Raw genomic sequence first — 15815 nt, forward strand, 5'->3', positions numbered from 1 at the left:
GTTAGCGCTTTAGCCGTACATACACGGGAGTGACCTGGAGACGTCCCGAAGACACCGGGAAAACACACACACACAACGTGGCATGAGCGCAGCTTGTTTCGTTACCGAAGAAAGTGGAGGACCGACCGCCCGTGATGTCGATCGTTTCACTTTTCGTTGGCAATTAGTACACGACGACACACCGCTCTTCATCGACTCGTACGATCGTACTTCACCGACACATCTTGCATCTCGAGTTGTCATACCTGTCTCGACTCCCTCATACTCCGACACCGGCGTTACGTTAGATCTGTGTCGCGTCTCCCGCTGAATGACGCGTCGAGCCCCTCCTTGCCATGGCTTAGCATTAGACGCATGTTTTGATGTGCCTTGCGATCGCTCATCCGGAGAACAGCAGCTCTCTCGCGGCGGCGGTAGCGAGCCCCGTTAATCGTATCTTTCGTACACGCGCAGCATGACTCGCGAACGATAAGCTGCGATTACCGTCAACATCGGATGCTAACGACGTCTTCTTCTTCTTCTCCCTCTCTTTTCAGCCCTTTGACCAGCGCAACGCACGGGCCACGAAACCGTACATGACTCAGTAAGTACCGATTTCGTTTATCCGACGACGATACCGCCCTCCTCCTCTGACATTTTTCTCGTTCCAAAGTGCCCTCAAGGAGTCGGGCTACGAGAGCGACTCGACGCTGGTATTTCGCCGCAGGGAAGACATCAGTCCGCTCAGTCTCCTTGAGCAGAGACTGGCCTACAAGACGGTGCAGAGCGGTGGCGACGTACCCCTCCATGGGCTTCGCAAGCCGGCCCCGGAACGTCCGAAGGGTGAGTCCGCCGATCTTCTCGCTATGCGTTTTTCTCTTATTTTCATCTCCTTTTCACTTCTCATTCGTTCCCTCGACGCTATTCCTCCGGTTTAATCAGCACGCCCTGATTGATCGACCGTGTGATTGCAGTTTACTCAGCATGCGGGTGTATGTTTTTTTTACGGTTGCTCGTGCTTGCAATATGTGTGTTTTGTTAATTACTATCGTGTTCCACGATTTGCGCATGCGCCGTCTCGAAACCTCGAGTGATGCTGAACGACGATTTGAAACGCTGTCTACAATAACGTCGCGTGAATTGTCCGATCTCTCAATGGAATTTTCCGCGGGTACTCCTGTATAAGTCGTTCAATCGAAGGTATCCTCGATGTTTCGCGAGATTAGATAGAGCCGACGCAACCGTTTTCTCTCCGGAGATTCGTTAATTCTCACGACTCGCGGCGCTTCGACGAGCGTGAGACGTGTGAGTAGTGCGCTGTTTGACACACACACACACACAGCTTGATGTACGAAACGCCCGCGGAGACGATCGCATCGACACCCCGAGTGGGGTGCTGACTCCGTAATTAATTAGGCCGAGGCAAGGTGACGATGCGGTCACACAGTGAGTGTGCTCAAGTCTCGTCCGATAAGTGGGAAACTGTCGACACCCGGACAGACGGATGATAGCCTCCCGGCGCGAGATATATTCCTCTGGTATCGATTAATCGGCAACTTGTGCACACTGCGACGCATCGTTTCACCTTCGGCCGGAAACTTTGCCGACTGCGTCACAGCCAAGGCTGCGATCTAGACCGGACCGGGGAATCGATAATCGGAGTCAGTTATAACGGAGGGTGTCGGTGCGAGTCGGCTCCCACAATTTATATATGGCACAGCTCTCTCTCTCTCTCCCCCCGAGGTTTATCGATATTGGTGCGCGTATACTTCCGGAAGCTCTTCTTGCAATCTTTTCGAGCAAGCACCACTGCAGTTTTAACACCACTACCGCCACCACCGCCACGACCGACGAGAGGAGTCTCTTTGGTACACGGCGCGCACGGCGTGTAGCCACCAAGCTTGAGCGCGGCGACCTTTAGCTGACTTTTTCGGTGGCAGGGTAAAGCTGACTGAGTTGCACTGCTCTCGGCAGACGAAACCATCGAAAATCCCGAAACTCTGTCCACAGACGACGCGGAGATCGAGTATTTCCCGATCTCGGCCGCATTGACAAGGATTCGCGTGCACCGGAACAGCGGCTCGAGCATCTCGAAGACGATCGGCCGGAGATCGCCGGTCATGAGAGCGGCCCGCACGCTCGCCGAGCGATCTCCGTCCTCCGGGAGCGCGTGTTCCAGAACGCAAGCTATGTCCGCGCCGCCCTCACCGCCCCGGAGAAAGTCCTCGCGTCACAACAGAACCTTGAAGCTCTACTCGGAGACGCGACTGATCGATAGCTCGCACTCCTCGAAACCCAGGCACGAACAGTGTTTCGCGGCCGACAGCGTGTCGAGCATCAGATCGCTGCGAGAGCGCTTCTGCAGCAATCTCGAGCGACGTAGTCGCGAGCACCTGATCAGCGCGCAACGCAGCCCGGTCACCGGCAAAACCGCCAAGACGCCCGGTCTGCTGCCCGCCGCATTCAGCAAGAGGAAATCGGACCCCTGTCTGTCGCAATTCGAAGCGAACCCAGGAAAGAGACTGAGCTCGACGGCCGGATCGAGGAGCCACGTTTGCTCCTCGGCGTCGCCGGCAGCCTCGAGAGGCATTCGGCAGAAGATCGACGGCAAACGTCCGGTCGAGGAAAAAGTGCCGAGGTATACCTCCGTTGGCAGAGAGGGGCGGCGGAGGTCGCCGGAGAGAAGTCCGACGAAATCGGAATCCTCGCCGAGGAAGGAGAAGCCCCGCTTGACCAGGAGGGAACAGGAGCAATCGTGCAAGAGGCTCTCTTCGCCGGTGGAGGTGAGAAAGGTTCTGCAGAAGGAAGCGAAAGACGTGCGGACCAAGGTGCTGCCCTCGGGGACGGTCGTGAGGAGCTCGACGATTCCGTATAGTTCATTGGCGAGTAGGCAGAAGCGTCCGGCGGAGAAATCTCTCAAGGTTGTCGTGGCGGTTTCGCCGAAGGGGCAAGAATTACTGCGGAAGGAGCCGAAGAAGACGAGCTCCCAGCCGAGGTCTGCTCCCGTGAGGGGCGCGTCTTCGCGAAATTTCACGGAGCCGAGGAAAACGAGGGTCGCCGCGAAGCCACCCGAGAAGCTGATCGTCAGTAAGGAATCCCTGGTGTCTTCGTCCGAGGTAAGTGGCGAGGTGAACAAGAGGAAGCCGCAGACCATCGTTCCGATGAGGAAGCCGGAAACGATACGCGTCGCGAACGGCAGCAGGAAAAAAGTGGAAGCGAGGAAGAAGACTCGTAGGGAGAAGACGGGTAGGCCCTCGAGCAGTTGGAGGGAGATGGCTGAGAGGGAGGACATCAAGCTGCTGAGGAAGGTGCCGAGTATCGCGCAGGAGACCGCCCCGTTGACCGTGGAGGAGATCAAGAGGCACCAGGAGGCGACGCGCACGGACACCTTCTTCCAGAACCTCTTCTTGCGAAACCCCCCGAAGAGATCCCTCGTCGGTGAGCGCACGAAGATGCTGCAGGACATGGCGAACTACAAGTCGGAGCCGTCGCTCAAGTCCCTCAGCGTGTATCTCGCGCACAAGCGGCCGGTCTCGAACTCCAAGTTCAAGAACTGGGAGCGCGACAGCGTCTCGTCCAGAAGCTCCAGCCCCCCGTACGGCGTCTGCTGGCCCGGCCGGTCGCTTCTGCAGAAGGTTAGCAAGTTCGACAGCCTGCTGGGCATCGACGAGTTCGGCTCGCTGCGCAGTCCGGAGTTGTCGCACGTGAAGGAGCGCAGTCTGAGCGAGCCGCCCTTGAAGACGGAGTCTTCCCCGCGGAGCTCCTCGCCGTCTCCGACGAGAGCCGAGACTCCCCGACAGATTCGCGGCGTCTCGAAGCAGGATACCCCGAAGAAGATCAGAGCCAGGAGCGCGGGTGAAGCGAAGCGACCGCTCGGCTCGACGTTGTCGCTGACGAAGAGCACGGGTTCTCTGTCCGACCGCGAGGATTACCAGCAGTACATACTCGAGCTGCTGCATCACAGGCGCAAGTCGAGGCGGTACAAGGATCTGCGCGACTTCTACGCCAGCCTGAGCAGGATGGGTCAGCTGGAGCGCACCTTCTCCTCCGGAGAGCTGCGGCCGAGGATGAGGAACGAGGAGATCATCGATTACGAGCGTTGGCAACGGGTGAGGTCGAAGGAGAAAGCGGAGCAGGAGCTGAAGGCGCTCTGTGGTAAGCTGAGGAGCGTCCAGCGCGACAAGGATTTCCTCTTCACCGTGAGGGACGTCGACAAGTTCAGGTGGCACGGTGACTGCGGGCTCCGCTGCAAGGAACGCTCCGTGGAGGACATCCTGCAGTACTTCAAGAAGCTCGAGAACGAGGAGAGCGAGCTGGAATCCTCGAAGAGGAGAAACATCTCCTTGCAGAAGGACACGTACAAGCCTCTCTGGCGCGGCAGCTCGGTGGTGAACGTAGCGAGCGCGATGCAGAGGAAGGCCAACGGCGGTCAGGACGGCGAGCATCCGTCGTCCCTGCAGAGAAGCCTCGGCGGCAGCAAGAAGTTTTGGAGCAGCCTGTCCATCGAGCAAGTGGCCACCCTGAAGAAACAGCTGAACGAAATCTACGGCAGCGACGGGCCTCAGAAAGCGGCGGCGGTGAGGTCGAACGGGGAGGTGGAAGACAAGCGCGAAAGCTTGTCGCGTTACGAGATCATCGTGCCGGCCGGACGTCCTCAGGGCGACTCGAAGGGCCTCCACGTGCGGTGTCACTCGATGATCAGCCAGTCGGCGATGTTGCTGAAGGAATCCGAGGCGAGTCGGGTCGAAGCGTCGAAGAAGAGCGACTCGAAAGGCGGCATAATAGAGAGGTCGCCGACGATGTCCGAGCTGGAGAAGAAGCGGCTGTCGTTGACCCTCGGCAAGGAGGTCCTGGACAAGATGACGCGACGCAGGATGTCCGCGCCGTTGGCACCTCGGGAGACCCGCGGCAGCATCGCCGCCGCCCTGGCGAAGGTGTCGTCGAGGAAGGAGGTCGCGAGCTGTCCGTCCGGCACGGCCAGCGTGGCCAGCACTTCCCCGAGGACCTGCTACTCCCTCGAAGCGGAAGACTCGACGAGACTCAAGGACAAGAGCGACTTCCTGCTGGTGCTGACGCCCAACAACGAGACCGACAAGCAGCGCGTGGAGACCGTGCTCGAGGAGTGGTCGAAGAAGCCGCCGTTGTTGGCCGTGGAAGCTCCCACGACGAAGGCGGGTAGACTCGGCCCGGGCAGCGACGCGGACAGCATGACCGAGAGCTCGGAGGCCTCGGTGAGGACGGTGATTCAACGGAACGTCGAGACGGAGGACGTGTCGCGGAAGATCGAGTTCTTCGAGAACGTGGAGAGAAGAGGGGAAGCGCACCGCGGCTGGAAGAAGCTGTCGTCGTCGCAGAGCTTCGCCGACCTGAAGGAGCTCTTCGGCGAGACCGAGTCGGCCAAGTACAGCGGGCCGGCCGGCTCGCGATCCCGCAGCCCGACGTTGTTGGACGACACGCGACGACAATTGCCCTCCTGTTCACGGGAGCGTGAACGCGAGCGAGCGCGCAGCGTCAGTCCGTGTCGATCCAACTCGTCCTGCAGCTTGGACAGCGGCTGGCTGCGCAGTTCTTCGCCGGATCCCGAGAGGTACTGGCGCGCTTACCTGAAGCTAGTGCGAAACGGCACGGTGCGTCGGTTACGGGCGAGATTCGAGAGCGCGGAGGAGCTGCGCGCCAAGGTCGCGCCGACACCGAAGCGTTTCCGCAGCGACCCGGAGCTAGCGAGGAGCCTGCTGAAGAGGGCGAGCGAGGACGGCGCGCCGAAGCGCGCGGACGTAGCCTGGCTGCGCGGGAGGTTCGAAGGGAGGAGGGCCCGACGAAGGGGCGAGTCGCCGCCGATCCCGCGGGTGCCGCTGCGCCGCGAGAACCTCTCGATGCCGCGCATCGACGTGATCAGCAAGACCGCCGAGCTGAAGGAGCCCACCGTCACCAGCACCGTGAGCAACCACGCGGTCAGGCAGGCCGAGACGAAGGAACTCCGGGCGAAGAAGCCGGTCTGCCGGATGCGGAAGAGATTCGAGTCGCCGGACGCCGGCCGGCGTACCTCCGTCATCGGCGAGATGTTCACGTCGGCGCCGGACGTGCGCGAGCTCCGCGACATCGCGCCCTACCTGGCCGGCCGGTGGGTGGCCCACCGGTTCCCGAATCGCCGCGACAACATGCGCTCCTTGTCGTCGCCGGCCGACCTTGAGCTTCACCGGGGCTCCTCGAAGAAAACCGAGCGAGCCAGCTCGCCCACCCCTGCGTCGATCCTGAAACCTTCGCAGAATATCTTCGCCGGGCAACACTTCGACCCCGACAAGCACAGGCCGAGGTTCAGGTATCAACCGCCGCCGCCGCCACCTTCGCCCGCCGGCGGACGAAAGCACGGAACGTTGTGGCCGACCTTGCCCGTCTACACGGCGCGACCGACCGTCACCTTCGAAGGTCTGAATCCCGCCGGGCTTCGCTCGGCTCGCGAGGCGGACGAAAGGGATGAAATTTAACGCGCCCGCTTTCCCCTCTTCTCTAGTTTTACGAACCTTTCGCGAGATTGCGCAGGGAAGGGTAGAGCTTTAGTTCTCGAGACACGTCTTTATCACCAATATCGCTGGACGTCGGAGAGGGAGGCGCGTTCGCCATTCTGTATACATGTGTAACCCTATGTTGCAGCCCAGAGCGAGTGTCTTTACTCTGTCGTAGCTGTAGAACGGCTAATTATTATTTTGATTTTTTTCCGCTCATCCATAGAATACTCGAATGCACCCCCGCCGCCGCCAAAATCCCAGCACTGCAGGGACGATCGCCAAGGTAATGCCGATTACTCAGCTCATCATTATCGTACCTACGATTTCTCTTTATCTTCCACGCACACGCGCGCGCTCATATACGCGTGTCGCGGTCTGTTTACTACCGGGTGTTTCGTAACACCTGGCATCGGTCTCGCTGTGTGTATACTAAACGTTATTAACCACCAAACGGTTTTTATCGTCGAAGTATCGTCATCATCGTCGCCTCGACGAAAATTCACGTCGCTGATATTCGTTGTAATCGTTAGTCCGTAACCGAGTGTCTCTGTTCCGCTTTCTTCTTATTCTACATTCAGCGAAGCCGAGCGTGCGCGCGAAATTGCATAACAACGGAGATACGGCAACTTCGGTCCTTCCACTAATTGATTTCTTTCTCTTTTTCTTCATTTTTTTTTATAATTTTTTTCACTCGCCTTTCTCACGGAACACGTCAGGCTGGACCGGCAACTTCGCTTTAAAGCAGTTGTAAAGCTTAGCGTCGTATTTTCAGTGGCACGTTAAAATAGGGCCACTCATAAATTTAATCTTCATCAAGCGAAACTACGCGTTCCTATATATTTATTTTACCGAAATAAATGTTAATTTAAAAGGAAGTTGAGATAAACATATACACGCATTATAACAAATACGAAAATATTGTTATTTCTTTATATTTCTTATTAATGCTATATTTATACATCAGTTGATCCAATAGAGATAATAGAAAGAGGTATATAAGTGTTTAAACATGCGCATATGTATATATATATTTCGACTATTGCTACAAATTATAAACATCACACCGTTGTGTTCTTCAAACAAAATAGTCAATCATCTTGAAATATGTGTATAATGTCTGCATATTAACGAAGTTCTTTAATCAGTTTTTCATTAGAATTTTATCATCAGTTTAAAAGATACTAAAGCTAGAAGTAGAAAATAGCACGTTAATCTCAAAGTACACATGAAGAGTGCTCGCTATCAGTTGCAACTATCTCATCTCGGATGATGAATTCTCTTTTTGTAATTGCACGACCGGTTAGACAATCTTTCAATATGTATGCAGCGTGAGTTTCATCGGATTTTTGTTTCAACTTGATCAAACTCATTTTACCGTGCCAATTCCTCTGAGCGATAAGCAAATTACCCAATCACAGTCGTTTATTCATGAACCGTAAGAAGAATGATCGAGCGTGGTTGGTCAATTTGCTTACTACTTAAAGCGAGCCTGAGTCGACATCGAGCGGCACAAAGTCGCAAGAGCGCGGCCGATGCATAATGGAGCATGCGACTCTCCGGGATGCATGAGTGAGCGTCAGGGGGGGGGGAGATTGTGCAACCGTTTCACGAGCGATCGAGCATGAGAGCGCAATGATCGCGGGCAGCATGACGCTCGTACGTGCGGCCACATTATTCCTTCGGGTCCGTCGTCGTAAGTCGCTCGTCGTTGCGCGATGGGAGCGATCGATGCGCGACCGCCGAAAATAATGTGCGCTTTCGCGATGGGGAAACCGACGCGCGAACCACTCGCCGTGCAGTCCCGATTAGAAATTTGATATTAATTGCATTGTACCTCGCTTGCTTTCTTGTGGCTGCGCAAGACCACGCACCGGCGTCAGTGTCGATGGGACATTCCCGCCTATGGTTTCGGATAACACCGTTGCTTTCCGCAATTTTTCCGCGGGTTTCTTTCTCTTCTGACTCTCGAGGGCGCGTTTGGAAAAATTCACTCGAAGGCTGCCACGATTTCCCGTGAAAAAGAAAGAAGCGCGGAGAAAAATTCCGCGAAGAGAAATTCCGTGAAGAAAAGAATACCGGCGGAAAAATGTGGGGAGAGACGATATTCTTGCGAAACTTAAACATTCGAATTTGCTTCGTTGGACGATTGGAAATCGAGATCGACGGATCTTGCATGAGCATAAAGCAATACCGTCTTGGTCGGATTTAACGACGAATCCGTTCGGCGTGTTCCGGTGATTCGGTTGAGAAGCGACAAATCGACCACTTCCGCATCGGGGAAGTGCAACAGCACGGTTCTACCTGAGATACGTCATATAAGATGGAAGCGATTGATGCGACCGCGATAGAAATGATGGCAACATTTGGCGCGTCGGCGAGGTGCGGGGAATCGACGGGGGAAAGAGTCGAGCTGACACGTTAACACGTCGGGGAGGGGAATGGGAGGTTAATTTCGTCGAAATAATCGTGCGCGAAGGGTGGCGATGACCCGAGAGAGCTGCTCATCGGTTCACGGTGTCAAGAGCGGCCGTCAAAACGATGGTCACGCATGCTAATTGTCTAACGGAAAGGTAACTGGCTGACGTTCAATTTACACGCGAGTGCAACTTTCGAGCGGCGCGCGCGTCGGAAATTCGTGAAGCTCAATGTCGCAATGTAACTCTCCTTCTTATCTCTTTCCTTCTCCTTTATATTTCCCACCGACTCGATTCTTTCACCGGAGAGTCTCGGATTCACTCCGAAGCGATTACTGCCAATTGGGAGATCTCGCTCGGAGGGTCGAGTCTCCGATTAGATGGTAATTATGTTGATCGCGCTCAACGTCAGGGACACGCACGCACTCGCGCGCCGCTAAAATTGGCTAAGTACCGGCCACGATTATTTTCGACGATGACCACCGCAGTAGCGCCTGTGCCGAGGCGGTCCGCGCGCCTTTGTGCCGATGCAGCGCAGTAAATTTGACGGACGATAGCCGTTGCATAATCGTAATTAGCATACCTATTTATCAGCTCGTACGCTCGTCTGCTCTCTTCGACGTGGAATTATCCTTGGCATTGTTGTCGAGCGTACGTGCGCAATCGCTCCGACCGGCCGGTCCGTTTGCGAGATAGCGCGAGGTGCTCCTCCGCGTTTTTCCTCGAGGCAAAGTACATTACACCCGTGTCGATTGTCTCTTATCTAATCTCCCGATGATTGATGAGTACGCGAGTCTCTCCGCTCCTCGACAGTTCCCGTCGGCGATGCGCGCGATCCACACTTCTCCAAATTCGCGCGAGAGTGAAACCAGTGCGAAAACAAGGCCCCCTCCCTTAATGCCGCGAATAATTAGTGCGTTGCGGCGGACGATTAGCGTGTAAAGCAGGGGAATATAATAGAGGCAGTGAAACGTGTATCGCACGCCGCGGAACAACGCGACTTTTGTGCGCGCTTTCAAACCACACGCTTTTCAGCGCGAACGCTTTTCTGTATTTTTATCGTCGCGAACGAAACGGCTGAAAGAAGCGCTTATCAGTTTCCGTAGGATCACATCGAGATACGAAGATAGAAAAGCGCCCTTGTGGACGAGCATCTACGAAGTTTCGCGCAAAGTTCCACGCAAAGCAGCAACGATTTAATATCCTGCCGCTTTCACCGTAACAAAAAAATCAGAGCGCCTGTCAACATCCTGCCGACGTCCTTGATTCCGATATCTCTTGTTCACAGTCGAGCCGCGTTCGCCGATTCACGGGAGCGTCCGAGTCGGAATTTCAATGTCACTTTGACGCTCTCAAGAATAGTTCTACTTAAATGGACCGATTAAAATCTACTTCGACGATACTACGCTACTTTTTAACTTCCCTCTTGAACTCGGAATTTCCACAAATTTCTCAATCTTACCGATTTTTAATCCTACAAATTCTCACTTCTACGGAATTCTACAGATTCAACTTTAATGCCCACACCTTGGAGCTATAAACGCCCTCGATCATTAAATTCATATTAATATATCGAAAGGATCAATTTTAGCGTCATTTCGATCGACACAAGAGAGCAAATGATATCGTTATGATTGCATCTATTTCCCGCTCTTTGTAAAATTCAAGCATTCAGCATTTCGGGGCGGCCGCGCTGCTCCGCGAAAACGCTCCTCGAACTTCGCGCTTGGTGAACCGTTCTCCAAGGAGTAGGGGGGGAGCGTGATAACCGGTGCGAGCGTCGTCGCGGCGCCTTCAGACGCGTTTCGCGTGCGTCGCGCGACGCAGCTTTTTAACGACGGGTGTAGCGGCGAATCCCACGGCAGGTGCGCCGTTACGTGGACGGTTGAGTGATTCGTCGGGCACGCACCCGGGTCGAACGTCTGCCTTGACACGATCGTCTCTCGAGCGTCGCAAGAACGATGACGACGTGGATCCGCTTCGAGGATAGCGCGATCAATCGCTCGCAGGTGATTTCGCGATGATCTTGCCGAGTGTTATCAGTGCGCGCTCGATAATCGGACCTGGTAATCGCGGGAGTTCGCCACCGCGTGAAACCCAGCAAGGTTATCGCGTGTGATATCGACGCGCGATTTTTTCCTCGAACGACGCGTTTGCAGCACGCCGGACAGTCTGTTTTAATCGAGAGTGGATCGCGAACCACCTGCTGTTTCACTCCGACGCCTCCTTCTCCTCGGCCGATGACGTCGGCGCGGATAACGCGCGATAAGAGCGAGGAGAAACGCCGAAAGTAATTAAACGGAGCCGGCGAAAACAAAAATAAACGTCGCCGCGCCACTGTCGACGTTCCCTGCGAAACAGGTGGGGGGAGGGGGAGACCTGGTGAATACGTTGATCCACATTGCGCTGGAAACCCGCGTTCATTTGAATAGAATAGCCATGAGAGTGCAAGTAACACCTTTCCCAGGGAAAAATTTCGCTTCTGCCCGCCGGCACAACAAGCAAACACTCCTCGTTGAGGCACCCGGGCCGCTAATAATGGCGACTCGTATTCTCATTTTCCGACGTTGACGCGATTTTACCTCCGAATGAGACGTGTAGATTCCTCGCGACGGAGTCGGCAGCACGAAATCGTTAATTACGAGAGACCGGCGGTTAATGAGTCAACGCCGTTATGTCGCCCGGAATGATGCTAAGTTGAGCGCGACGCGTTGATTAAGGGTAACCACCGGGCCTTTTCGCCGGGAGCTCCTCGAGTTTCGCGCCTTTCTCTCTCTCTCATGTCTCAGCGACGATTATTCTCGTGTAATCGGAACGAGTCACACGCCTCGCGCATATGAAAATAACCTATCGTGACACGAGCGATCGTTTCAACCTTGATAACCGAGCGTTTCGCACATCCGCTCGCAGAGTCACCGTTACACAATGACGCGACTCTGAAAGTCGCGGACCGATCGGATAGAAGAGTCATCGTCCGGCGACCATTCTCCGGTTTTCCGTCGCGCCGCGGACGGTTGCTCAACGAAGAATCGCGCTTTCCATTCCGTGTTATCGCGCGGCCGATTCCGGCGATCGCGGATCAGATGTTGCGTAACATCCGGTGAGATCGTTCCTCGCGGGCGGAGGCTGAGGAGAGACGCATGCATCTCTCGGGCAGTCCGGAAACGGGCTGATTCGCGCAAACGTGTCGCGTCCGTGAAACGCCTCGATTTCGCAGGATAGCCGCGACGATGAAGCGATGAGGAGCACCGTGAAGACCCAGGTGAGGATCCAGACGATGTTGCCGCGCGTCGAGGATCTCGAGCACAGCGTCCAGTGGACCAGTCTGGCGAGCGACATCGACCGTCTGGAGAGACTCCGCTGGTCGCGCCGTTCTCGCGAACCGATCGAGAGTCAGGTTCATGAACGGGCCGTCGCGGCGAGCACCGTCAAGTGCGACGATAATCAGGAGGACACGCGGAGGAGCTCAGCTGCGGATTACCCGGAGGGCTCCCGTTGGAGCTGGAAGCCGCGGACGGACTTCGAGAGGGAGTACTTCTACAAGGATTACAAGGACTATTACTGCTCGGTCGAGTCCTCGAGACAGCCTTGCCGCCGGCGGTACTCGAGGGATCGCGGTTATCCGGGGAGCCCCGCGGGACGCTCGCGGTGCTCCGACGAGCACTTCAGCGACAGCAGGGAGAGGCTGCACGAGATCTTCGAGCACAATCGATACCTCCGGCGACAGTTCTTCGCGAGCGGGAACCCGCGGCAGGATTGGTTCCCCAGGCACCTCGACAAGAGCCAGCAGGAGGCTCCGAGGCGTTACAACGGCTTCGGCAGCACCGAAACGCTCACCAGCCAGAGCAATCAATCGTCCGTGAGCAGTATAAATGACCGGAAGTCTCGCCAAACGAGCCGCAGCCCGGAGTACCTCCACGGGCGCCGCATCGATCGCGATGACGCCGGTCGCACGGTGCTCGTCAACATCTTGCCCGGCAGCGAGGTGAGACGCGTCGACGTGAGACGCGCCGACGAGACGAAGCATGAAGACGCCGACCAGGGTACGCCCGATGATTGCGCCGCGTGGCCACCTGAGAGGAGTCTGCCGGAATATATTTTCGGGGAATCCGCGATGAACTTCCTCGCCGGCTCTCCCGATGCTCAGCAGGAGCGAAACGGACGATCGAGGACGAACGAGTGGCGGAGCGACGCGAATGATCGGACCGAGGACACCATCCCGGCGTCCGAGACCCGCTGGGATCTCAGCGGATTCTTCCCGAACTTGGCCGTCTCGAACCTCGACGCTCCGCTTTACGTCGCCCGTGCGGTCAACGTTCCTGAAGAATCACTCGAGCTATCGGATTATAAGCTCGACGGTCATATCGTAAGGGCGGAGCCAGGAAGCCGGAAGCACGGGGAGAAGACCGAAGAACGGACGATCAGCCGCGGACAATCGATATCCGGGGCGACGGATGAGGAGCCGGTCTCTCCCAAACGCTTGACCCCGCGAAAGGTCCCTCCGCCTCCTTTGGATTTAACCATGGTGAACGAGCTGTGCGAACGAATGATGACGGAAGAGAGGAAGTGTCTGAACGATTACAGCGTCGACGTGGCGATCCTGCGCAACCAAGACGTCAGAGATCTGCTGTCGGCCACGGACCTTGTCAAGGGCGACACCTTGTCGAAGATCGGAGACGGAGGTCGCAAGAAGAGCGACATGAAGAAACGGTCGTTCAAGCCTCTGCGCAAATCCTGCGGCGACCTCTCGTTGGCCGACGAGCTTCAGTCGCCGCAGCTCGTCAACAATTGCAAGAGCTCCACGTGCGATCTACGAACGGTAGATCCTGCCGTCAGGATAGCTCGACGTCCGATTGACCCTGATGCCTCCCGCCATGACCGAGCCATGACCAGCCCTTTGTTCGATCAGACCGGTCCGATTGGCGGGCTTCATGCCGGAAGCACGCTTCCGTCAGTCTACGGACCGATTCCGTACAGTCAGTAAACATGCGCATAATTTTCCTGAAATAACGCTCTTCCTGCTGCGTGTAAATAATCGGGCGCGCGCCGTTAGAAGTCGTTCGGTGTAGCTGTTGTCGGTAGGGAACTTGTTGTTCGTAATAGAGTTGATCGAAGAGAAGCGGGGCATCGATAGAGAGGCAATGACGGAGATATAGGCGGGTAGATAGATAAGTTTTACGCTTCCCGGTGGCAATTTTTAAGAATGTTTACAATTGAACAACTAGAAACGCGTGGTTAATGCTGGTACACATGAGGAAAAATTGCTCCGATAATTGAAAAACCTCTCTCACCACGAAAGACTCTCAAGCGGTGGAAGCCGTCAATACGGTAGTAAAGTGAAATTACACGAGAGAAGGAGACAAGGAGCGAGCGGATAATAAGGATAATAAGATACCGTAATTGAAGAAAAAATAAACTTGGCATTCGGAGCACGCGCGCAGAACGAGGGGGAGGAGACAGAATCAGCGGCGTGAGAATCTCGCTCGGAAGAAAGCGGTGAAAGGCACGCCTCCTGACTTCTGAAGACACCTTGAAATTCGGTTTCTCGTTTCGGCATTTATGATTAGTGCTTCGAGCTGTTATATACGAGCCGGCAAATTGGGTTATGCTGACGATATGAGACGGTGCTCGGGAACCCCGGTTTCACCGACGGAGAGAGGGCACCGATGAAAGTCTCCGATTCGACAGCGAGAAGGAGAGAGATTCGTGACTCCTCCGCGTGTCAATAAATCCTTCTTCTCCCGCGACGTCTTTTTGCCTTCCCATTCTTGAAGAGTCCAGGAGAACCTCTTTTTAAACCCGGAATGACAATTTTCAATCGGCACTAAAGTCGATTGCGGTCAGCCGGAGACCAGTGCCCTTCTTATGTCTGTTATACATTTCTCATGGTTGGAAAAAATTCGGAAAAGTCATGGCAGCACGTTCCCATAACTGTAAAAGAGAAAAAATAGCCACGTCGATATGAAAGTGCCTTGGAGTTGTCTGACTTTTTCACATAGAAATAAAATTACCGTCAATTCAAGATTCATATTCTCATATATAAACAACACGTGATCTTTTATGAGGATAAAATCGCTCTTACATGAAGAAATTACAAAAGAAATTTTACATATAGTTCCATTAAAAATATATTTATGTTATTCAATAATAGTTTTCATGAATTGAGAAAAAAATATTATATGAAAAAGTGATATTTCCTCAGACTGAGAATTGTGTCAGCTTGAAAATAGCGATTCCTTTTACATCCAATATTTTTTCCTCTTAATTCATAAAAACTTATTTGTTAATTCACTTAATAGAAAAACGTATATGCTGTCCATGTAATTAATCCTGCCATACGACGTCCGATGATGTTCTATATGAGATACATTAAACGAATGAAACACTGTAGGTGGTGCATATTATAAAAAAATTATTTAACTAGTAACTTTCTATTAATTTAACGATCAGTAATTAGTAAACCAACGTTAAGTTATTTGAATCGTTGTCCAACAACAAGAATAGCACATTTTTAATTGATCCACATATAGAATCCCTTCACGTAAAGATCATTCTTATCTTCACCTAAGATTACATATTCTTCCTCATATACCGCGCGAGAATACCTGAATTGATTTTCTCCCGTGCAGGGTTAACATCGGCCGATATTTAAAGTCAGTCTGAGCTTTCTTTCAGGGTTAACATCTCCCGACTCTTCCTTAGCCCAGACCGAGCTCTCCTCGAGTTTAACACCTCCGCCGTGATCATCGAAGAATCGCGCTATATATCACGTTGCTGCGCGTGATTTCGCGAGCTCTCGCAGAGGTGACGATGGAAATGCCTAAAATGCAGCTCTCGCGTCGGCGGAGTCATCGCGAGTCTGCGCTTTGCCCATCATCGCGCTGGAGATCGGCCGCGGTCTGCGCTAGTCTTATCA

General features: G+C 54.3%; 2 protein-coding genes across 28 annotated transcripts in view; both read left to right on the forward strand.

The window, feature by feature from the left end:
* LOC106749537 (sorbin and SH3 domain-containing protein 1) overlaps positions 1–15815 on the forward strand; it is an 80882-nt gene that overhangs the window by 57610 nt on the left and 7457 nt on the right. For 23 of the 27 annotated variants that reach the window (XM_014629094.1, XM_014629089.1, XM_014629095.1 and 20 more), the window contains 3 exons: positions 537–583; positions 653–822; positions 6709–6768. In XM_014629094.1, coding sequence (XP_014484580.1) covers positions 537–583; positions 653–822; positions 6709–6768 — 277 coding nt within the window. Of the gene's footprint in view, positions 1–536; positions 584–652; positions 823–6708; positions 6769–9733; positions 10909–12116; positions 13876–15815 lie in introns of those variants that run through there. The other 4 variants (XM_014629103.1, XM_014629115.1, XM_014629093.1 and 1 more) reach the window with 4 other exon arrangements.
* LOC106749540 lies at positions 836–6702 on the forward strand. The gene has a single exon (XM_014629117.1). The coding sequence runs from the start codon at positions 2100–2102 to the stop codon at positions 6462–6464; it is 4365 nt and encodes a 1454-aa protein (XP_014484603.1). The 5' UTR covers positions 836–2099; the 3' UTR covers positions 6465–6702.

This window comes from Dinoponera quadriceps, unplaced genomic scaffold (assembly GCF_001313825.1).
Source record: "Dinoponera quadriceps isolate SergipeBrazil2010 unplaced genomic scaffold, ASM131382v1 scaffold3324, whole genome shotgun sequence".
Lineage (NCBI taxonomy): Eukaryota > Metazoa > Arthropoda > Insecta > Hymenoptera > Formicidae > Dinoponera > Dinoponera quadriceps.